Source organism: Chlorocebus sabaeus, chromosome 1 (assembly GCF_047675955.1).
Source record: "Chlorocebus sabaeus isolate Y175 chromosome 1, mChlSab1.0.hap1, whole genome shotgun sequence".
In the NCBI taxonomy this organism is placed as follows: Eukaryota; Metazoa; Chordata; class Mammalia; order Primates; family Cercopithecidae; genus Chlorocebus; species Chlorocebus sabaeus.
The window spans coordinates 17,760,523-17,781,432 of NC_132904.1; the positions used below are offsets into that span (position 1 = coordinate 17,760,523).

General features: G+C 57.3%; 2 protein-coding genes across 7 annotated transcripts; one reads left to right on the forward strand and one right to left on the reverse strand.

The window, feature by feature from the left end:
* Nucleotides 1-1,242: 1,242 nt before the first annotated feature.
* Nucleotides 1,243-8,690, forward strand: PSMC3 (proteasome 26S subunit, ATPase 3). The gene is made up of 12 exons (XM_007999516.3): nucleotides 1,243-1,511; nucleotides 1,768-1,851; nucleotides 2,474-2,599; nucleotides 3,008-3,112; nucleotides 3,228-3,290; nucleotides 3,535-3,672; nucleotides 4,452-4,595; nucleotides 4,703-4,851; nucleotides 6,981-7,077; nucleotides 7,302-7,447; nucleotides 8,270-8,351; nucleotides 8,520-8,690. The coding sequence occupies exons 1-12, from the start codon at nucleotides 1,437-1,439 to the stop codon at nucleotides 8,628-8,630; spliced, it is 1,320 nt and encodes a 439-aa protein (XP_007997707.1). The 5' UTR covers nucleotides 1,243-1,436; the 3' UTR covers nucleotides 8,631-8,690.
* Nucleotides 8,691-11,269: 2,579 nt separating this feature from the next.
* SLC39A13 (solute carrier family 39 member 13) lies at nucleotides 11,270-19,143 on the reverse strand. 6 transcript variants are annotated; one of them, XM_007999607.3, is made up of 10 exons: nucleotides 19,042-19,143; nucleotides 17,325-17,633; nucleotides 15,707-15,820; nucleotides 15,290-15,411; nucleotides 14,244-14,351; nucleotides 14,065-14,154; nucleotides 13,293-13,343; nucleotides 12,866-12,998; nucleotides 12,616-12,715; nucleotides 11,270-12,483 (listed from the first exon to the last, which is right to left on the reverse strand). In XM_007999607.3, the coding sequence occupies exons 2-10, from the start codon at nucleotides 17,623-17,625 to the stop codon at nucleotides 12,408-12,410; spliced, it is 1,095 nt and encodes a 364-aa protein (XP_007997798.1). In that variant the 5' UTR covers nucleotides 17,626-17,633; nucleotides 19,042-19,143; the 3' UTR covers nucleotides 11,270-12,407. The 6 variants fall into 6 exon arrangements, with proteins under 6 accessions (XP_007997798.1, XP_007997827.1, XP_037855279.2 ...); XM_007999636.3 differs by having other exon boundaries at nucleotides 12,870-12,998; nucleotides 19,042-19,132; XM_037999351.2 differs by having other exon boundaries at nucleotides 12,616-12,778; nucleotides 19,042-19,132.
* Between the last annotated feature and the right edge of the window lie 1,767 nt (nucleotides 19,144-20,910).

A 20,910-nucleotide genomic window follows, 5' to 3' on the forward strand; every position in this document is an offset into this window, starting at 1 on the left:
CCTGGTCAACACGTTGAAACCCTGTCTCTACTGAAAATACAAAAATTAGCCAGGCATGGTGGTGGGCTCCTGTAATCCTAGCTACTTGGGAGGCTGAGGCAGGAGAATCCATTGAACCTGGGAGGTGGAGGTTGCGGTAAGCAGAGATGGTGCCACTGCACTCCAGCCTGGGCAACAGAGCGAGACTCCATCTCAAAAGACAAAAAACAAACAAAGACAACGACTGCACAGATTTTCATCAAAGTTAAGAGGGTGTTCCTTTTAAAAGGGCTCTGGGGCTCACCTCAAAGGATAAAGAGAGATCATTAAAAATAGTCGAGACAATGGTACAACGAATGAGTCTCCCATGATCCGGAGACCCGCTCTGCTCACTGAGATTACTAACCATGGGCAGAGAAAACAACAATTGCAGACACGAGTCATAAGTTGTTTTTTTTGTTTTTTTTTTTTTTGAGTCGGTGTCTGGCTCTGTCGCCCAGGCTGGAGTCCAGCGGCGCGATCTCCGCTCACTGCAAGCTCCGCCTCCCAGGTTCACGCCATTCTCCTGCCTCGGCCCCGAGTACTGGGACTACGGGCGCGCGCCACCACGCCCGACTAATTTTTTGTAGTTTTAGTAGAGACGGGGTTTCACAGTGTTAGCCAGGATGGTCTCGATCTCCTGACCTCATGATCCGCCCGCCTACGCCCTCCCAAAGTGCTGGGATTACAGGCGTGAGCCACTGCGCCCGGCCCTAGTCATAATGTTTTTAATCGTAGAGGCTGATGGTCAATTGAGTTCTTCCCACGTGGACAATTCCGTGAAGCCTGCTCTGACGTTAGGAGCAGCAGCGATTTCTCTTTAAAGCTGGTTAATGATTCCCTCTCGTAAATCCGGGTGGCCAACTTGTACTTAAATAATTGTAAAAATGCGGTCTGAGGTGGCTTGCCTTTTTGGCCCTTTGCACACGGCTGGCATATGTCGTTTATGAATTGGGAGGCAGTGTCATTGTGTAAATCCCCTTATGCCTAGCGGGGTCATGGTCTGAGTTTGAATGCGTCCCTCCGCAAGCATCTGTCACTGGCCAGATTAAAAACTACATTTCCCAAAGGCCCTCGCGGATCCCAGGCTTCTCCGTCTCTTTCCGGTTTTACACCTAGGCCCCGCCCCCAACGCGCGTGTCGGCCAATAGCGGCCCCACCTCTCGCGCCCGGCAAAAATAGCACGCGGGAGGGAACGTTTCACGGGCCGCGGGGGCGGGGCCTGTGGCCAGGGGTTGGTCTTTGGAATCGGAGAGGCAGATTCGCTACTCGGCAGCACGGCCGAAGCTGGTCCGGTCAGGAGTCGGGATTTGCGGGGAGAGGTTCTCCACTGGCCAAGAGAAGGCCTTAAGAAAGACGGTATTAATCTCCCGTTGCGGCTCCCGCCTGGTCCCATCTTCGGCCCGCTCCTCCAGGAAATGAATCTGCTGCCGAATCTCGAGAGTCCAGTGACTCGGCAGGAGAAGATGGCGACCGTGTGGGATGAGGCCGAGGTGGGCACCGGGCGACCTGGCGGTCCGGGAACAGGGCCCGCAGGGAGACGCCATTGACAGGAGGGAAGGAGGTGGCTGGGGGTCAAGGTCTGGCCCGGTCCCGGGGACGGGGTCGTTTGGGATGTGGGCAGGGGTCCTGACTCCTTCATCTTGGCTTTATGGGCGTGGAAACTGAGGCTGTGAGTGGGTTCGGAGAACGAGGGATGCTTGTCCTGAGTAAAAGTAAATATATAAATAAACAAATAATTTTTTACAGCAAGATGGAATTGGGGAGGAGGTGCTCAAGATGTCCACGGAGGAGATCATCCAGCGCACACGGCTGCTGGACAGTGAGATCAAGGTGGGCGCCCAGCTCCTGCGCGGGCGATGGAGTCCCCACAGGACAGGCCCCAGCGATCCGAGTCGCCTCTCCTACTTCCTTCTCCGGCACCCTGGGGGAGACATGGGGCTCAGGCTTCTCCTTCGGACCAGGAAGAGAGGAAAGAAAACTAAGCCTTAAAAGGGACAGAAAGACAGTCAGGGGGTGGTGGGAGACCTGGGCTGAGATGAGAAGTTATCAGATTGCCTTTCCCAGTGATAACTGGGAATAATCCTCTCAAGCATCCTACTTTTAGTAAAATCCCTGTTTTACAGATGAGTAAACTGAGGCTCAGAGACGTTTGTACTGCGATAAAGCACCCAGTTCTTATTAAGATGCAGAACCTAAAACCTATGTTTGCCTGTCTCGGAGGCCTGCTTTTATTCCAATACTACCACTATTTCACAAGGAGGTTTCCACACTGGCCTCCTGTTTCGACTTCTACGGGATGTGGACACAGTCACACTCTGCCTTCAGAGAGCCTCAGAACTGGATGAATGGATGTGGGAGGGTCCCCTGGGCACCCTGGACCTCACCAGTTACAGGGCTCTAGCATAAGCTGTGCCAGGGCTTATATTTGCTCCTCCTCCCCTTCTCATCTCAGATCATGAAGAGTGAAGTGTTGAGAGTCACCCATGAACTCCAAGCCATGAAGGACAAGATCAAAGAGAACAGTGAGAAAATCAAAGTGAACAAGACCCTGCCGTACCTTGTCTCCAACGTCATCGAGGTGTGTGTGTATGTGGAGGGGAAGAGAGGGAGTCAGCGGGGATTGGGGACAGCCTGGGGTGGGGCCGCTAGGGAAAGAGTGGGTGGAGGTTTTGAGGCCAAACTGCATGTCAGAGCTACACCTCCTGGGGCACTTTCATGGGGAGACAGGGGCCTGCAAAGGCCTTGGAAGTCTCACATGTCTCCTTTTCTGTTAGTTATGTCTCCTCTGGGGTAGATGAGCCCTGTGCAGAGGAGGAGCACCTACACAGAGATCAATCCCTGGGCTTAGCAGGGGCACCCACCTTTGCTGGGCTCAGGGCTATTGGAGGAGGGAGGTAGGGATGGCCAGCCCTGCAGAGATTAGGAACTGACTTAGGAAGCACTGGGCCTTGGGGAGTTCAAGGGGCTGAGTTTTTTTCCTTCCCAGCTCCTAGATGTTGATCCTAATGACCAAGAGGAGGATGGTGCCAATATTGACCTGGACTCCCAGAGGAAGGGCAAGTGTGCTGTGATCAAAACCTCTACACGACAGGTGAGCATGGCTCAGCAATAAGAGACTGGAGGAGGGTGAGGAGCAGATGTGGGACAGGACTAGGGAGCCTTCCCTGAGGACACTAACTGAGACTGCCCCTGTAACTTGTCCACAGACGTACTTCCTTCCTGTGATTGGGTTGGTGGATGCTGAAAAGCTAAAGCCAGGAGACCTGGTGGTGAGTGGGGCCTGAGCCCAGGCAGTGCTTTTCTGGTGACTAGCTGAGCCCCTGCGCCCGCCCCAGGTCATTGTTGGCTCTGAATCTCGGCAGAACAACTCAGAGAGTCTGGGATCCTGTCTACTTGCTGTTTGATTCTTGTATTGCCCAGTCCCGTGTCTTCCCCTCTGCAGACACCTGTTACCAGCCAATTGGGTAGCCCTTGAGCTAGGCCAAATCTGAAGGCCCTGTGCTGTGTCCTTAGGGTGTGAACAAAGACTCCTATCTGATCCTGGAGACGCTGCCCACAGAGTACGACTCGCGGGTGAAGGCCATGGAAGTGGACGAGAGGCCCACAGAGCAATACAGTGACATTGGGGGCTTGGACAAGCAGATCCAAGAGGTAAGGGAGGCACGGCAGCTGCCAGCAGCCTCAACAGCGTTTCAGTTTCCCCACGCCATTGATGCAGCTCATCTCCCTAATGTGTCTTTTATCCCTATAGCAACCTAGGGAGGAAGGGAGGGCTGCCATGTGACAGGTGAGGAGACTGAAGTCCAGAGAGTTTAAATGCCTTCCCCAGGGTCACAGAAAGACCAGAGCCAGGACTGGAACTCAGGCTCCTGGTTTCTGGCCCAGCACCTTTTTTTTTTTTTTTTTTTTTTTTTTTTTTGAGACGGAGTTTTGATCTTACTGCCCATGCTGGAGTGCAGTGGCGCAATTTTGGCTCACTGCAACCTCCACCTCCCAGGTTCAAGTGATTCTCCTGCCTCAGCCTTCCGAGTAGCTGGGATTACAGGCATGCGCCACCAAGCCTGGCTAATTTTAGCAGAGTCTCTATTTTTAGTAGAGACAGGGTTTCTCCATGTTGGTCAGGCTGGTCTTGAACTCCCAACCTCAGGCGATCCACCTTCCTTGGCCTCCCAAAGTGCTGGGATTACAGGCGTGAGCCACTGCTCCCGGCCCCTGGCCCAGTGTCTTTCTGCCATATACTCTTGTTCCTGGAGAGTCCATAGCCAGCCTTGGTGGGGATGAGTGTTCTGTGTCCTCTTAATACGGGGAAAGGAGTGGGCACGTCCCTGAGTTAGAGTGGGAGGGATTCAGATTGGGGTTGGAGCCACGAAGGGTTGGGCTGTAGGAGCCCTCAGGGCTTCATCTCCTCACCCAGGACTTCCTCCTGGCAGCTGGTGGAGGCCATTGTCTTGCCAATGAATCACAAGGAGAAGTTTGAGAACTTGGGGATCCAACCTCCTAAAGGGGTGCTGATGTATGGGCCTCCAGGGACAGGGAAGACCCTCCTGGCCCGGGCCTGTGCCGCACAGACTAAGGTGAGTACTTTGGGAGGGATGCGGGGGAAGTGGGCAGGAGCAGAAACTCTACCAGATGGGCTCCAAGTGTCTGCCTTTGACCTGACCCTACCACCTTTTCCTTCCAGGCCACCTTCCTAAAGCTGGCTGGCCCCCAGCTGGTGCAGATGTTCATTGGAGACGGTGCCAAGCTAGTCCGGGACGCCTTTGCCCTGGCCAAGGAGAAAGCGCCCTCTATCATCTTCATTGATGAGTTGGATGCCATCGGCACCAAGCGGTAAGGGAGGGCCAAGGATCCCCAGCAATCTCTGTGGCGGTGGAGGGAAGGGGTGGACTCTCAGTTGTGCTAAATTGTGGTTCTTTCCCACCCTGTATCCCCTCCTGCCCTTGGATGGTGACTCCTCAGCTCTTGAGGTTCAGATTCCTAACTCTTGATCAATAGCCTCCCTGTTTCCCCAACCATTCATTCCCATAGCTGCCAGCATGTTCCTTTCAAAACAGGAATCTGGGCCGGGCATGGTGGCTCACGCCTGTAATCCCACTACTTTGGGAGGCCGAGGTGGGAGGATCACTTGAGCCCAGGAGTTTGAGCAACATAGGGAGACTCTGGGCAACGTAGGGAGACTCTGTCTTTATAAAAAAATAAAAATATTAGTCAGGCATGGTGGTACACACCTATAGTCCCAGCTACTCAGGAGCTGAGGTGGGAGGATTGCTTGAGCCTGGGAGGTTATGGCTGTAGTGAGCTGTGATGGCACCACTGCACTCCAACCTGGGTGACAGAGTGAAACCCTGTCTTAAAAAAAAAAAAAAAAAAAAAAAAAAAATGCCTGTAATCCCAGCACTTTGGAAGCTGAGGCAGGCGGATCACTTGAGGCCAGGAGTTCGAGATCAGCCTGACCAACATGGTGAAACCTCGTCTCTACTAAAAACACAAAAAAATTAGGCAGGGGTGGTGGTGTGCGCCTGTAGTCCCAGCTGCCCAGGAGGCTGAGGCATGAGAATCGCTTGAACCTGGGAGGCAGAGGTTGCAGTGAGCCAAGATCGCGCCGCTGTACTCCAGCCTAGTGACAGAGCAAGACTGTCTCAAAAAAAAAGAAAACAAAAATGCCAAAGCAGGAGTCTGGCCACCTTGCTCACATGAACCCACAGTGGTCCCTGACACAAACCAATCCTGTTAAAAACCCTTCCTGGCTGGACGCCGTGGCTCACGCCTATAATCCTTGCACTTTGGGAGGCTGAGGTGGGTGGATCACTTGAGGTCTGGAATTCGAGACCAGCCTGGCCAACATGGTGAAACCCGTCTCTACTAAAAATAGAAAAATTTAGCCTGGTGTGGTGGTACATGCCTGTAATCCCAGCTATTCGGGAGGCTGAGGCAGGACAATCGCTTGAACCCAGGAGGCGGAGGTTGCAGTGAGCTAGGATTGTGCCATTGCACTCCAGCCTGGGTGACAGAGCGATACTCCATCTCAAAAAAAAAAAAAAAAAAAAACACCCTTCCTGGGCCTTCCTGTTGCTCCCTGGGATAAACACTGGACTTGCAAGGCTCAACGTGTGCTTCCCTTTTGCGCCTCTAACCTCATCTCATGCCTGTCTCCCGCCTCCCCTGCTCTGGACTCCTGCCACAGTGTTTCCTGTGTTTCAGGCCCGCTGTGGCTCTTACCCTGTTCTCCACTGGTTGGTTGCCCAGTTGGTGTGCTTTCAGTCTTCAGATCTCAGCCTCAGGGACACTTCCTCGGGGATGCCTGTCTGGACTCTCCTGTACAGCACCGTTCAAGGCTGGGCCAGATCCCTGTGTTTCTAAGAGTTAACTCAGTTTGCAAGCGCACATTCATCACAGTAACAGCGCAAGCAGTGGCTGGTTCTGCTTTTTTGTTGTTGTTGTTGAGATGGAGTCTTGCTCTGTTGCCCAGGCTGGAGTGCAGTGGCATGATCTCAGCACACTGCAACCTCCGCCTCCCAGGCTCAAGCAATTCTCCCGCCTCAGCCTCCTGAGTAGCTGAGATTACAGGTGCCTGCCACCACGCCCAGCTAATTTTTGTATTTTTAGTAGAAACAGGGTTTCACCATGTTGGCCAGGCTAGTCTCGAACTCCTGACCCCAGGTGATCTGCCCACCTTGACCTCCCAAAGTGCTGGGATTACAGGCGTGAGCCACTGCACCCAGCCTTGCTCACTCTTTTATCCTCAGTCCACCACATGATTCCAGGAGCCTCTTCAGTCTCTGAATGTGGTCAACAATTAATGACACCTTTTATGTAGCAGTCCCCGGACTGGGGGCCCCAAGTAGAGTGAGCCATTTCCCTGCCCTAAACAGGTTAAGTTAGGCTTCCAAGGGGTAGAGGAGGGGAGGGCTCTGCCTAAGCTGTGCCCTCACCAGCATCTTGGGCTTCCTGTGCCCTAGCTTTGACAGTGAGAAGGCTGGGGACCGGGAGGTGCAGAGGACAATGCTGGAGCTTCTGAACCAGCTGGATGGCTTCCAGCCCAACACCCAAGTTAAGGTAAGTATTAGCACTCCCAGGCGAAGAAGATGAGGCTCAGAGGTCAGGAGCTGTCAGGCCCCCAGCTAGCGAGTGGTGGAGCTGGAATGAGAATTGGGATCTGTCTTTAACATCCCATGTGTCTCACCTGCACTCTGGGGGCTGCCTCTCTGCCTTTTTTGACCGTGTCTGCCCATCTGTGAGCACCTTGCTCCTTTGTTCAAGTTGTGGCTTCTCTTCCTCAGGTAATTGCAGCCACAAACAGGGTGGACATTCTGGACCCCGCCCTGCTCCGCTCGGGGCGCCTGGACCGCAAGATCGAGTTCCCAATGCCCAACGAGGAGGCCCGAGCCAGAATCATGCAGATCCACTCCCGAAAGATGAACGTCAGGTGAGCAGGGGCACAGGCAGGGCACAGAGACCTGGACAGGCGCAGGAGGAGGATGTCTCTGCCGCGCTTCTCTGTACCGAGCTTCCCCAGCCTCCACGACCACCACCTGCCCGGCCCCAGGCACACACAGCACCATTCCACACCCCAGCCTCCGTTTCTCTCCAGTTGCCTGATGTAGCATCTTGCCAGGGCCCAGGTCATAATTCTGGGTGCCCTGCTCCTTAGACTTCACCCCTCATCTGAAGGCACAGAGGCTGGAGGCACTCATTTTCCCTGCCTCACACCTCAGCCCATGAGCACAGGCCAGGCATGGCCGGGGCCAGAGGGACTTGAGTTCAGATATGTACGACTCTCAGCAGGTGGCATGCCCTCTCAGCCTCACTTCTTATTTGGGACTTGGGGATGATAGTACCGATTTCACAGGGTTGTGGCAAGGATTAGATGTGACAGTGTCAAGCACAGTGCTGGGCACAGGATGAGGACAGCAGGGCCTGCTGAGCTGGGAGACCATCTTTTGTCCCCACATCCCCCTGCTCCCCTGCCTCATGCCAAGTCAGTCCCTGGAGTCTCAAATGCAGATATCTAGAAGGCCAGAGCTCAAAAGACCCTAGAAATAACCTGGTATAACCTGCATTAACTTCCTCCCTTTGTCCCCCACATCTTGTACGGAGAAGAAAACAAGATGCATTGATTGGGTAAGGAACTTGCCAGTGATCTCAGGGCGACTTGACTTTGTTGCTTGACAGGGCCAGGGGGGGACATTTGGCCCCTCTGCCCACTCTGCATGAGCCACTGAGCCTGTGGTATCTGTTCTCTCCCCAGTCCTGACGTGAACTATGAGGAGCTGGCCCGCTGCACAGATGACTTCAACGGGGCCCAGTGCAAGGCTGTGTGTGTGGAGGCGGTGAGTGGTCAGGCGGGATGGGTGCGTCGCTTTGTGCCTTCTTGCCCCCTCCCTGGACAGGATGGGGGCATTTGACTGTTGGAGACAGCTGGGGGAAGAGGCCTGAGCCTCAGGGAGCCAGGGAAGGCATTCAGGCATTCAGACCTAGACTCTTTGTCCGGGCTGTAGGGCATGATCGCACTGCGCAGGGGTGCCACGGAGCTCACCCACGAGGACTACATGGAAGGCATCCTGGAGGTGCAGGCCAAGAAGAAAGCCAACCTGCAGTACTACGCCTAGGGCGCTCCGGCCGGCCCTGGTCTCACGGCTGAAGTGCGCAATAAAAGATGGTTTAGGGTCCCTGCCGCTGCTTGTCTGCCTTCCCTGGGCTCTGGCTGGAGGAGTGGGGACATGTGCAGGCGGCCCCTTCCTCAGGTGCTGCAGCCTGGAAACCCTGAGACAGCCGTGGGCCCCACACCACTGGCCAGGGTGAGGCTTTCTGGTGCCGTGTGTGGTGCTGCAGCTGCTGCCTGGGCCTTCATGCCCCTCAGAGCCCTCTCTCCCTGAGCACCGCTGTGCTCTGAGCTTTCAGAGGCTCATGGGCCTGCAGTTCCTACAGAGGACCTAGATGGAAGCCACCCTTTCCCTTTTGGCATTTTGGTGTCTGGCACTAGTCCTTGCCTCCTGGTAAAGCCAGACTTGGGTTTAGGCTTTCAGCCTCCTCCCTCGTTTCCTGGCCCTGTTTCTCCAGACGCCCCCTTAGCTCTTTCTGTCCCTGTCTTTTGGCGAGAAACTGAGCCTGAACAGGATCCCCTGGGAGCCCCTCTAGGACTGATCTGTCATGCTGTGCTCCCCTCCCCCAGTTCGGCCGTCTCTTCCCTCTAGCTGGCCCCTTGCCTTCCCTGGGTGGCCCTGCTTGGCTTCCCACTGACTCCTCAGCCCCCGCCTCAGGAGGCCAGCAGCACAGCCCCTGACGTGCTTCTGGTTCTGTCCCCTGCCCTGGACTCAGTCACCGCAGTCCTGCGTTCCTGTTCCTTCTTCTAACCAGACGGCGTTTGCTCCTGACCCTGACACCCAAGTCCCCCCACAGGGACCACACCCACCGTGCTTTGGCTTCCTCATCTCCAAAATGGGGCCCCCGGCCTCTCCCAGTGGGCCGTGATGCTCGCACGCACTGTCTGCCATCCAGCAGGGCTTGGCACCCTGGCTGGCAGCCCTGAGCACCTGCGTAGGTGAGGGGGGCAGCTGGCCAGGACGGCTGTGGTTCATTCCTTGGATCTGAGGCCAGGAGTCACTGGATCCTTGAGACAGTTATCTTACAGGATGTGTCGCAGCTAGGCGAAGCAAATACTATCATTTTAAAATGTTTTGCTGTTAGAAATATTGAGAGCTAAGCACTCCCAGCTAAGGACGTCACTGGGGTTTCATGTCCACCTCTCCCCACGCTCCATGACACCACCCAGACTGCAGATCCCAGCCAGTGGACTATTGACAGTGGTCCTGGCTGGCCTGGGAGGGAAGAAGTGGACTGGGCACCCCCACCCACATTCTCTTGACAGGACTGGGGAAGCGGCGCCCTGTGCCTGGTCTTCTTATACTCCACACCTTCAGAAGAGAGGGTGTGTGGTTTTGAATAAGGGTCCCATATTATCTTTTCTTCTTTTTCTTTTTTTTTTTTTTTTTTTTGAGACGGAGTCTGGCTCTGTCGCCCAGGCTGGAGTGCAGTGGCCGGATCTCGGCTCACTGCAAGCTCTGCCTCCCGGGTTTACGCCATTCTCCTGCCTCAGCCTCCCGAGTAGCTGGGACTACAGACGCTCGCCACCTCGCCCGGCTAGTTTTTTGTATTTTTTACTAGAGACGGGGTTTCACCGGGTTAGCCAGGATGGTCTCGATCTCCTGACCTCGTGATCCGCCCGTCTCGGCCTCCCAAAGTGCTGGGATTACAGGCTTGAGCCACCGCGCCCGGCCTTCTTTTTCTTACTTATTTTTGAGATGGGGTCTTGCTCTATCACCCAGGCTGGAGTGCAGTGGCGCGATCTCAGCTCACTGCAGCCTCCGCCTCCCAGGTTCAAACAATTCTCCTGCCTCAGCTTCCTGAGTAGCTGGGATTACAGGCACCTGCCACTGCACCTGGCTAATTTTTGTATTTTCAGTAGACAGGGGTTTCGCCATATTGGCCAGGCTGGTCTCGAACTCCTGACCTTGTGATCTTTGGCTTCCCAAAGTTCTGGGATTACAGGCATGAGCCACCATACCCGGCCTCTCTCTCTTTTTTAAGCGAATGAGAGCTTAATTAATTTGAGGCCAAACCTGGAGATGACTTTGTGGCTAGAGCTTCCTTCCCTGGTTACGTTTTCAGTGAGGGGGAATGGGGGGCAGGTAGGGAAAATGCTGTGGCTTGCAGTTCTATAAAATAAGGACAGCACCCTAACTGGGTGTGGTGGCTCACACCTGTAAGCCCAGCACTTTGGGAGGCTGAGGCGGGCAGATCACAAGGTCAGGAGTTCAAGACCAGCCTGGCCAATATAGTGAAACCCCATCTCTACTAAAAATATATTTAAAAAATAGCCAGGCATGGTGGCAGGTGTCTGTAATCCCAGCTACTTGGGAGGCTGAGGCAGGAGTCATTGTTTGAACCCAGGAGGTGGAGGCTGCAGTGAGCCGAGACCACGCCACTGCACTCCAGCCTGGGTGACAAAGTGAGACTCTCAAAAAAAGAAACAAGGACAGCGTCCTGGAGTTGGTGGTGGTGAGAGACTACAATGGCATAGGGCCAGGCTGGTATAGGTGCTCCGTCATTATTGGAATAAGAAGCCAGGAAGACATGGAATGTTCAGAGACGCACTCCAGGGGTGACAGTTCAGAGACAGGGGACTGGCAGTGGCAGTGAAGAAGGCCCTGCGTGGCCATGGAAGGCCGTGCAGAACCAAGGCAGCCAGTGTGTGGATAATATTTATTTGTATCATCTATAGAACAAATATTTACAGATACAAACGGAATCACAGCAAAGTTGCTATAAAACCACCCAGACCTCTCAATGGCCACTTCTGAAAACATCCATGGTCAAGGGCAGGGCCAGGCCTGGCTGTGGAGTGGGCCAGCTGAGTACCTGGGCGTCAGCCAAGGGAAATGCTTGGGGATTATGGCTTCAGCACTCTCCCGGAGCACATTCCTGAGCGCTGACAACTGAGCCCTCACCGCCCCCACCTACCCCAACCCCAGTGGGGAAGGAAAGGGGCCTGAGCTGGGGAGAGCAGCCTGGGCTCGCTCTGTGCCTGCTCCAGGAGTCCCTGGCCCCTGTGCTGGCAGGAGCGTCCCTGAGCTGGACCAGGAGGCCTCTCTGGCCTGCGGCTGCTCCCTGCCCAGCAGGCTGCTGTTTGGCAGCTGGAGGTGACATGAGCTGCTGGTGCTGCCAGGGTGTGTTGACCAGGAATGAGCTCCCAGGGCGGGCAGCCCTGAGGAAAGGGTCTTAGGAAGCGCCTCCCAGCTCACTGCTAGGAGCTGAGGACTGTCAGTGCTGAGTGGGGCTGGGGTACACAGCACCTGCCTCTCCTTTCTTTGGTTTAGAGGTGGGAAAGGAAGGGCCAGGAAAAGGGAGAGAAGCCACCCCAGTCTTAGCCCCTAGGCCACCTGGGGACTGGCTGCTTGTGCAGAGGGGGCTGCAGGAGGTGGGCAGCTCCGGAGTTCCCTGCACCCTGGGATCCTTGGGCTGCTCTCACTCCCGGGGTCCCGGCAGGGCAAGGCCTCTGCTTGGGACCAGTGCTGCTGTTCCTCGCTGCCCACTTTGGGAGGTGCAAGATGACAGGGTAGCAAGGAGAGGTAACCACAGCATGGCTGGGGACAGGCGCTACACTGGGCCCCGGACCCAGCACAGGGATCACAGTGTCGGTCTCGCACACACGCCTCTGGCCACATGTGCACATCACACACATCCACGCACATCTCCCTCCTGTCTGGTGGGAGGCTCATTCTCTCTCGCAGGCACTCGCCCTCTCTGCCTCTCACATATGCAGTCACAGAGTGAATCCGAGCATCTTATTGCTGCAGGGGGCAGGGGCGTCAGGGCATCAGGGAAGGTTAATCCACGAAGATCGAGAACAGCACCATCACCACGATGCCCGCACAGAGCAGAAGCAGCTGCTGCAGGGAGCGCCTGTGGGGAGGGAACGGGGCTCACGGTGGAGGCATGGGCAGGGAGGAGCAGGCAGCAGCCAGGAGCCCCTCCCTCCTGAGCCTCTTAAGGGCCCTGTGAGTGGCAGTCCTCTTCCGCCAACAGGGCACTCACCACGGGTCCTCTTCTTCCAAGAGGTCAGGGAGCACGTTCACCAAGGCGATGTAGAGAAAGCCTCCAGAGGTGAAGGGCAGGACCCAGGCTGCCGTCTCCTCTGCAGCGGGAGAACACCCGACTGGGCACCCAGGGCACTGTGTATGCTCCCTGCCTCCCGGGCCTGGGGACCAGCGGTGAGGCAGCCAAATCCTTTGGCTGGTGCCCCTCTACTGATGCCACCCGCCACCACCACCCACCACGCCCGTACCTACTCCCTTGGGGGACTGGGTACAGATGGCAAAGCCGGCGCCCAGCAGGCCCCCCAGCGCTGTCGAGAGTTGCAGCTTGGCTGCGCTCCATCGGTCAAAGCCAGCCCGGAGCAGGATGGCAAAGTCGCCCACCTGAAGGGAGGTCCGGAGGTTCACCCTGCGCCCCAGCAGGGTCTGATACCCTGAGTGCTCAGGTACGATACACACACTGAGCCCTTCCCCACCCTGCCCCTGGGACTCTCATCCTGAGTATGGCAGAGATGGCAGCTGCAGGCTGCTGGGGTGAGGAGCTCCAGCCCTCACAGCCCAGCCCCAGAGTGCCACACTGGGAAGGCCCACCGCCAAGCCCTCCTGAGCTCCACACTCATGCAGACCATGGGCACTGTGGGGGCCTGAGCCCCTGGGGGCCGCCCTACAAGCGCTCACCTCATGGGGGATCTCGTGCAGGAGGATGGCCATGGTTGTCAGGAGCCCGATCTGCAGGGAGGGGAGCCGTGGCTGCAGGGTCTGTGTTGAGGGCTGGGCACCCCACTTGCCCACTCATTCCACAGAGGTTTACTCTGCTCTGAGCTGGCTCTGGGTGGGCACTGTGTTGGCCACTGGAAATACAGCAGTGACTAAAGGGGACAAGGAACCTGCCTTCACGAAGCTAGCGGTCTAGAGGGGAGAGACAGGACTCACACACTCACAGGCGCTGGGAAGGAAAGGATGGACAGGGTGCCCGGGGGAGCAGGCCCAGGGACCAAATTTAGATGAGGTCAGCAAAGGCCTGCTGGAGGAGTCCATGTAAGTCGAGGCCCCAAGGATGAGTTGTCAGCCGCTCAAAGCGTGGGCGGGAGAACATTCCAGGCAGGGGGAACAGTGTGAGGTGGGAAGGAGCTCGGCCAGCTGCAGAGTAGGCCGCCCCTGGGCCAGAGGCCAGAGGGAGGAGGTGGAGGAAGAAGCATCTAGGAGCAGGCAGGGTCCACGCCTAGCAGCTTGATAGAGGCACCCAACAAGGAGTGCTAGGAACAGGAACAGACCAGGGGCTCAGGATCAGAACGGTAGCGGCCAGGACAGCAGCAGGGAGGATGGGGATGAGGGCCTTAGATGAGGGCGCTGGCAATGGAGGGGCAAGAAGCAGAGACTCCAGACACAGGCAGAGTCCACATGGCTGCCACCAGAATCGCCAGAGCCCTACCCGCCCCAAGACCCTCACCTTCTTGCTCACAAGGAAGCTGGCAGCCACAGCCAGCCCATGGGTGAAGTTGTCGATGGTGTTGGCCAGCAGGTTGAGGTAGCCGCTCACCTGGGAAGGAGGGAAGGCAGGAGGCAGGGCTGAGTGGGACTGGCCACTCAGGGCTGTGCAGCTGCAGGGGCCCTGAGCAGGCCACTCACTTTGATGCTCCGGACCACGGCACCGAGGCCGGGCTCTGCAGCCGGCTGGGCCAGACAGTGGCCTCCATTGAGCGCAGCGGCAGCAGCAGTGGGGTCTTTGTTGGGGGCCTAGGGCCAGGAGAAGGAGGGAGAGGTGACATTAGATGCCCCCCCACTCAGCCAGGGCAGACAGAAGCGGAGAGAGAGATGGAAAAAGAGAGATAGGGGGCCGGGCGCAGTGGCTCATGCCTGTAATCCAGCACTTTGAGAGCCCAAGACAGATGGATCACCTGAGGTCAGGAGTTCGAGACCAGCCTGGCCAACATGGTGAAACCCCACCTCTACTAAAAATACAAAAATTAGCCAGGCGTGGTGGTGCACGCCTGTAGTCCCAGCTACTCGGTAGGCTGAGGCAGAAGAATCGCTTGAACCTGGGAGGTGAAAGTTGCAGTGAGCCGAGATCATGCCACTGCACTCCAGCCTGGGTGATGGAGCGAGACTCTGTCTCAAAAAAATAATAAAATTTGGGAGGCTGAGGTGGGTGGATCACGAGGTCAGGAGATAGAGACCATCCTGGACAACATGGTGAAACCCTGTCTCTACTAAAAATACAAAAGTTAGCTGGGCATGGTGGCGCACACCTGTAGTCCCAGCTACTCAGGAGGCCGAGGCAGGAGAATCGCTTGAACCTGGAAGGCGGAGGTTGCAGTGAGCCGAGATTGCACCACTGGACTTCAGCCCGGGTGACAGAGCGAGACTCCGTCTCAAAAAAAAAAGGCAGGAGCCCCTCTTTTTTCTAGCTAGAATTCTCTGCTACTCTATCAGCTGGGTGCCCCCAAACTCAACAAACCCTCCCCAACTGCTGTCACCATCAGGCTACCAGAACAAGCTACATCAGGGGCTAATGCTGTCACTCCCAAGGAAGGTGGCCCAGCCTCCCACAGCTCCCAGGGGAGGGCCAGGAGACCCCTCTTTTCAGGGCTCAACTCAGAACCTGGGCCTCCAGGCCCTGGGCACCACCACAGAACAGAGGCTGATATATCCAGGCCCTTGGGGGTGGGGCCCACCTGGCTGGTCCCCTCCGCCTTGCTGTCCAGGAACATCTTCTCCAACGCCAGGAAGGTCAGGATGCCAGCAATGACCCATAGCCCCAGCTGCTGCTGCTGCTGCAGACTCTGCCCCTCACCACCTGCAGGGGGCGGCAAGGCCAGGCCAAGCCAGGGCCATAGGAGGGGGCCATTTGGAATGGGATCTCATCCAGGGCACCAGGGCAGTGACAAGGGTGGGTCAGGCAGCTGGGGCCTAGAACTCCCACTAGGGCCAGGGCCCTGAGACCGGGATGATGACCATCCCTCCCTCCCTCCCAGGTAAGCTCCTGCCAGATACCCAGAATCCCTCTCCTGGTCATCCTGGCCATCCCTGGGCGTGGGCACCAGGCCCCCACTCCTGGCACCGTCTTGCCCCTGGCCTGTGGCCTCACTCACCAGGGCCGGCGCTGCACGTGTAGGCCCAGGCTTCGGGCAGCAGGTGCAGAAACACATTGCCCAAGAGTCCCCCCAGGGCGAAGCTGAGCAGCTGCTTCAGGCGCCAGGCCCCAGCTACAAGGGAGAGATGTGGGATCTGGGGGCCGACCCGCTGGAGCTCCTGGCCTGACCTCCGTCCCACTCCACTCACTGGGCTCTTCCTGGGCCTGCAGAAGGCTGGAGATGGGTGGCTGCTCTTCCTGGGCCCCCCACCTCACAGCAGAAACACCACACCCTACCAAATGCCCATAGGGCCACCACCACATCACATGGTGAAGAGCTGACAGGTCCCAGCTCCCAACCCACTAGTTGGTGACCTTGGCAGATGACTTTGGAGACTCAGTTTCTCCATCTGTAAATTGGGTCTTATGGGGATTATTATTTTATCTTTTGTTTTGAGACAGAGTCTCACTCTGTTGCTCAGGCTGGAGTACCGTGGCGTGATCTTGGCTCACTGCAACCTCTGTTCAAGCGATTCTCCTGCCTCAGCCTCCTAAGTAGCTGGGATTACAGGTGCGTGCCACCACATCCTGCTAATTTTTATATTTTTGGTAGAGATGGTGTTTCACCATGTTGGCCAGGCTGGTCTCGAACTCCTGACCTCAGGTGATCTGCCCACCTCAGCCTTCCAAACTGCTGGGATTACAGTCGTGAGCCTTCTATGGGCTCTTATGGGAATTAAATGACAATATGTATAGCAAGTGCTCAATAAGTGGGAATTTTTCTCAGCTGCTGTCACTCTCAGAAAAGTGGCAGAGATTTGGGGACTTGCAGCATCCAGAGTTGGAAGTCGCCTGCCTGAAAGCCATGTCCAACCCTTTGGCTTGATAGAGAAACTGAGGCCTAGAGGACAGAGGCAGCTGAGTTTGGGGTGGGATCCCAGGGGAAACTGCTATTTCCTGGCTGGGTGACCTTGGGCTGGTCAAAGAACCTCTCTGTGCCTGTGCATCCCCACTTGTAAAATGAAACTAATAATCCAAGTGCTCCCTTCACTGACCTCGCAGGGCTGCTCTGAAGGGTGAGCACAGGCCTGACTGTGGCCCGAGCAGGGTCACAGCTGCCCTCAGCTCAGTGCCTGGCACAGAGCTGCTGGGTAACTATCTGGTAAGTGAATGGTTCCTGAGCATCCAGCAGGCAGCACCAGCCTCTGGGATGCTTGTTTCTAACAGATTCCCAGGGCCCTGGTCCACCCCTCTTGGGTGGGGGATAGGCACATGCATTCTTAGCAGCTCCCTAGAGCTCCCCTGCGTGTTTTGTTACAACATGTTATTTATGAACGGGCAGTACATGCTCCTGGTACTGAAGGGTAGTCAGGGCAAAGCTCCCACTCGTGCCCACATCCCCATCTCCTGGACCCCCTCCCCAGGGGCAGGCCCTGCTACCAGGTGCTTATAGCTTCCTGGGGAAGCCAGAACCAGCCACCCCTGGCTAGATAACTCCTGAGAGTACCAAGGGGAGAAGTTCTATTCAATCCTCTCCCTCCGTCTCAGACACTCTGTGACCCGGGGTCTCCTAAGAAGAGCAGCAGCATGCTTCCCACACGCTGGCTGGCCCTGGGCGCCATCGGAGAGCCACCCACCTTCTGAGCGCAGCATGGTCCCCATCTCTAGGGGAATGACGAGCAACGGGAAGACCCCACTGAGTCCCACCATGAGGGAACCCAGAAGGGAGCAGATCCAGGTGTCCAGCCGCTCTCCGCTCAGCAGAGCCCCCCAGGACTCGCTTTCCTTGTTGTCCAGGCGGCAGGCCGTCGCAGTCCCCCGGCTCCGGAGGGCCGGCTGGGAACCCCCAGCCCTTCCCAAGAGCTCCAGGGCAAGGGCGGTGAGGAAGAGGAGCCTTGGGCCCGCCATGCCACAGCCAGGGCAGGGACATCCAGGCATGCCACGTACTGAAAAACACAAAGGCCACCTACATGAGCTGCCAGCCTTGGCCGCACACCTGCTTAGGAAACGTGGCGCCTCCCTCCTCCCTCCAAGGGACCCTGGCATCCACCCTCCTGCTGTCCTTGCCAGAGCATCCAAATGCTCGGTGCACAGCAATGGGGACCTGCGTCTCCACGCGCCACTCCCCAGCACGCGTATTTTTTCCTTCTGAGCAGCTCCAGACTGTGTCAGCACCTCCGCCTGAGGCTAAACTTTCCCTAATGACAGGGTGAGGCGCTGGCTGGCTCTCCTCAGCCACCGGCGGCCCGGCCCAGCCGGGTGTCTCTGGCTGCCAGGGGAGGCTCTGCCGCCCGCGACACCCCAGAGACTGAGGCTCCCCTTCTAAGGGGATGGGGTGCATTCAGAGAGACACACGTGGGGAAACTGAGCAGCTGAGCCAGGGCAAGACCATCCACGCTTCTTCCTAGGACATGAGACCAATGTCCCCGGGGCACTGACGGAGACAGGAGGTGGGGCTGATGAAGAAGGAGCCTTTAGCCAGGGGATGCCTCTCCCATGCAGAGAGCAGACTGTAGAGCCCCGCGGTGAACTCTACACTGCACTTTGAGCTGTCTGACTCTGGGCAAATCTCTGAAGCCCCCTCCCCGTCTGAACCTCAGTGCCCTCATCTGCAGGACAGGGATCAATATCACCTGCCTCAGCTGTGAGGACGAGATAGGCCTGAAAGTGCAGGTGGATGTGCATGAGAAGGCGCAGAAGCCTTGCCTGTGCCAGGGAAGGCCTGGAGCTCCCTGCAGTAGGAATGTGCCCAGCCGGCCGATCACAGGATGTGGACGTGAGTCAACCAAGCGAGAAGTTCCATCTGGAAACTCGGGCATGAGGTTTAAATGTGGTCTGCCCTGCCTCAGGCTGGCTGTGACCTTGAGCTAGTGACGTCCCTGCCTCAGTTTCCTCACCTTCTGATGGAGATAGGAGGGGAAGAAAGCAGCTGCCTCTGGATGGTGGCAGAGATGCCCATGTCTAGGACCTCCAGGCCTTAACTAATCAGGCATACTGATGAAGCCACCGGGGCTCCACTGGGGACCACAGGCAAGACTGGGCCAGGCCGAGGCGGTCACGCAGAGGTGAGGGGACCACCGGTTAGCGGGAGAGAATACACTGAGAGTCCGAGGGGAGAGGAAAGGAGAGAGTGAGAGAGCCAGAGAAAGGCGGGTGGGACGCTGAGGGGACAGCGAGGGAGGGATGGGGCGCGGGGCGCGGAGCCATGAGGGAGAGGAGGCCGAGGTGGGCAAGCCTGACTCCTGGGTCCTGGGAGCCGGCCCAGGTCTGATGAGGACCAGTCAGACGGGGCGAGGGATCGGACGGGTCCGTCACGCCCGGGACGCGGGCACCGAGGGTCCGGCGGGCACTCACCGTGCGGCTGCGGCGGCGGCGCTCCGGGCGGCCCCGGCCATCCAGCTGCGGTGCCGCGCCCCGCCCAGGCTCTGCCCCGCCCGGCCGCCCGGCCGCCCGGCCCCCGGCCCGGGGCCGCCCCCGGCGCGCGGCCACGTCACAAGGGGCCTGTCCGGAACCCGAGGCGCAGCGTGCCGCGGGGCCGGGGGGAGTGGCGGCGGAAGGGCGCTTCCGCCTCGCGGCAGTGGGGGACCCGGGCAGAGGGCGCACTTCCGTTTGGGCCGGGCTGCGGGTCGGAGGGGAGGGCCGGTCGGAAGTGGGAGTGCCACACGCACCGCGCTCAGCCAGGCTGGGCAGGGACGGAGGCGGCGGCTCTGCGGGGACCGCGATCGGCCGAGCCGCGGGGCTTGCGGATCTGGCCGCCGCTTCCCGTCCAGGGCCGCAGTCCGCCCACGGCCGCACGGGGGCGCACCCTTCCGCCAGACCACTCCGCCCCGGTCGGGCTGGGAGGACGGCTGTGCGCTCCTGCTCTGAGTCAGCCCGGCCTGGCTCCTCCATGAGCAAGGGAAAGGGGAAGTGCCTGCCGCAGGGAGGGGCCTGGCCCCGGGAACCTCAGAAGAGGGAATTTTATTCTTACTCATCGAATTATTTTTATGCTTTGGTTTTTCGCTGGGAACCTCAGGCCACTGTCTCCAGGGCTTGTAACCCTTTGGGGTCCAGTGCATGGTGGCTGGACCCTGCCGATGGGAACTCCAAACCTGGGAGGCGAGGACTCTGTGCTCCCCTCACCTGGAGGAAGCTAGACCTGACCTTTTTGGTTAGACTAGGGCAGCAAACACTGCATGGCAGTTCTTATAACCGCAATTTACTGAGCACCTACTATGTGCTATACACTCGCATTATCTCACTGAATCTTATCCCATTGTGGTGGGTACTGTTAGCCCAGGGTCACACAGTGGCACAGATGGCAGAGTCAGGATTCAAGCCTGGGTGTCCTGAAGCCAGAGTATGTGATACCACTTCTCACTTCTAGGTCCTGAACAGCAGTGGGAGTCTGGCTTGGCGTTTCCACTTTGTATTCTCTGGAAATCAGCCACTGTAGGACAAGATTCAGGAAGGGGCATGTGAGTACTCTCTTGGGCAGAGATAGCGACCGAGTACAGGTCTCTAAGTCTCTGACCCTCATCAGCCTCCCGTGGCAGCTCCAACCATTTGCTCTGTCACTTTCCCCTCTGCTGGGGCTCTGAGCTCTCAGCTCTCAGGGCTGCCTCTGGTGCCTGCCCCACTTCATGTTGCAGTGTTGACCTTCCTTAGACCGCCAACTTCTCCCTGGTGGCCCAGCTTGTCTTGTGAAGCTTTCTGTCCATCTCATCCCACCGGGCCCATACAACTGCCAGGACGTTCTGTTCCCTCCCTGAGTTCCAAAATGGAATCCCTGGGTTAGTTTCTTGGCAAAGAAAGCTACTCAGGGATCCTGCCCTAGGACTTCTAAAATGCCCCCCTCCCTGTATGCAAAGCACTCCCATCTTATGCAAAGCACTTCACAATATGCAAATGATTTCACAATAACACAGTCAGCATTCCTGCCTCTGGTGGCTGAGGGCTCCTGGCCACCCAACAAGGGAATGGGCAAGACCCAGCCAGAAACGTTACTTGGTGCCAATGCACTAGCCTTTCCTCCCACCTGGCCTGGAATTCCCATCGGATTCCTAAGGCCCGGTGGCTCACATCTGTAATCCCAGCACTTTGGGAGGCCTAGGAAGGAGGATCTTGTGAGCCCAGGAGTTCCAGACCAGCCTGGGTAACAAACTGAGAACTCATCTCTACAAAAAAATTTAAAATTAGCCAGGTGTGGTGGTGCACACCTGCAGCCCCAGCTACTCAGAAGGC

Bases quoted from the DNA above. Each gene is read 5' to 3' on its own strand.
- PSMC3 (XM_007999516.3), top strand. From the start codon at position 1,437: ATGAATCTGCTGCCGAATCTCGAGAGTCCAGTGACTCGGCAGGAGAAG. The intron at 4,596-4,702 runs GTGAGTACTTTG...TTTTCCTTCCAG, and splicing joins CCTGTGCCGCACAGACTAAG to GCCACCTTCCTAAAGCTGGC. The intron at 8,352-8,519 runs GTGAGTGGTCAG...TCCGGGCTGTAG, and splicing joins AGGCTGTGTGTGTGGAGGCG to GGCATGATCGCACTGCGCAG.
- SLC39A13 (XM_037999351.2), bottom strand. From the start codon at position 17,625: ATGCCTGGATGTCCCTGCCCTGGCTGTGGCATGGCGGGCCCAAGGCTC. The intron at 14,352-15,289 runs GTGGGCCCCACC...TCCTGGCCCTAG, and splicing joins AGGCGGAGGGGACCAGCCAG to GCCCCCAACAAAGACCCCAC. The intron at 12,484-12,615 runs GTGAGTGCCCTG...CCCTCCCCACAG, and splicing joins TTGGAAGAAGAGGACCCGTG to GCGCTCCCTGCAGCAGCTGC.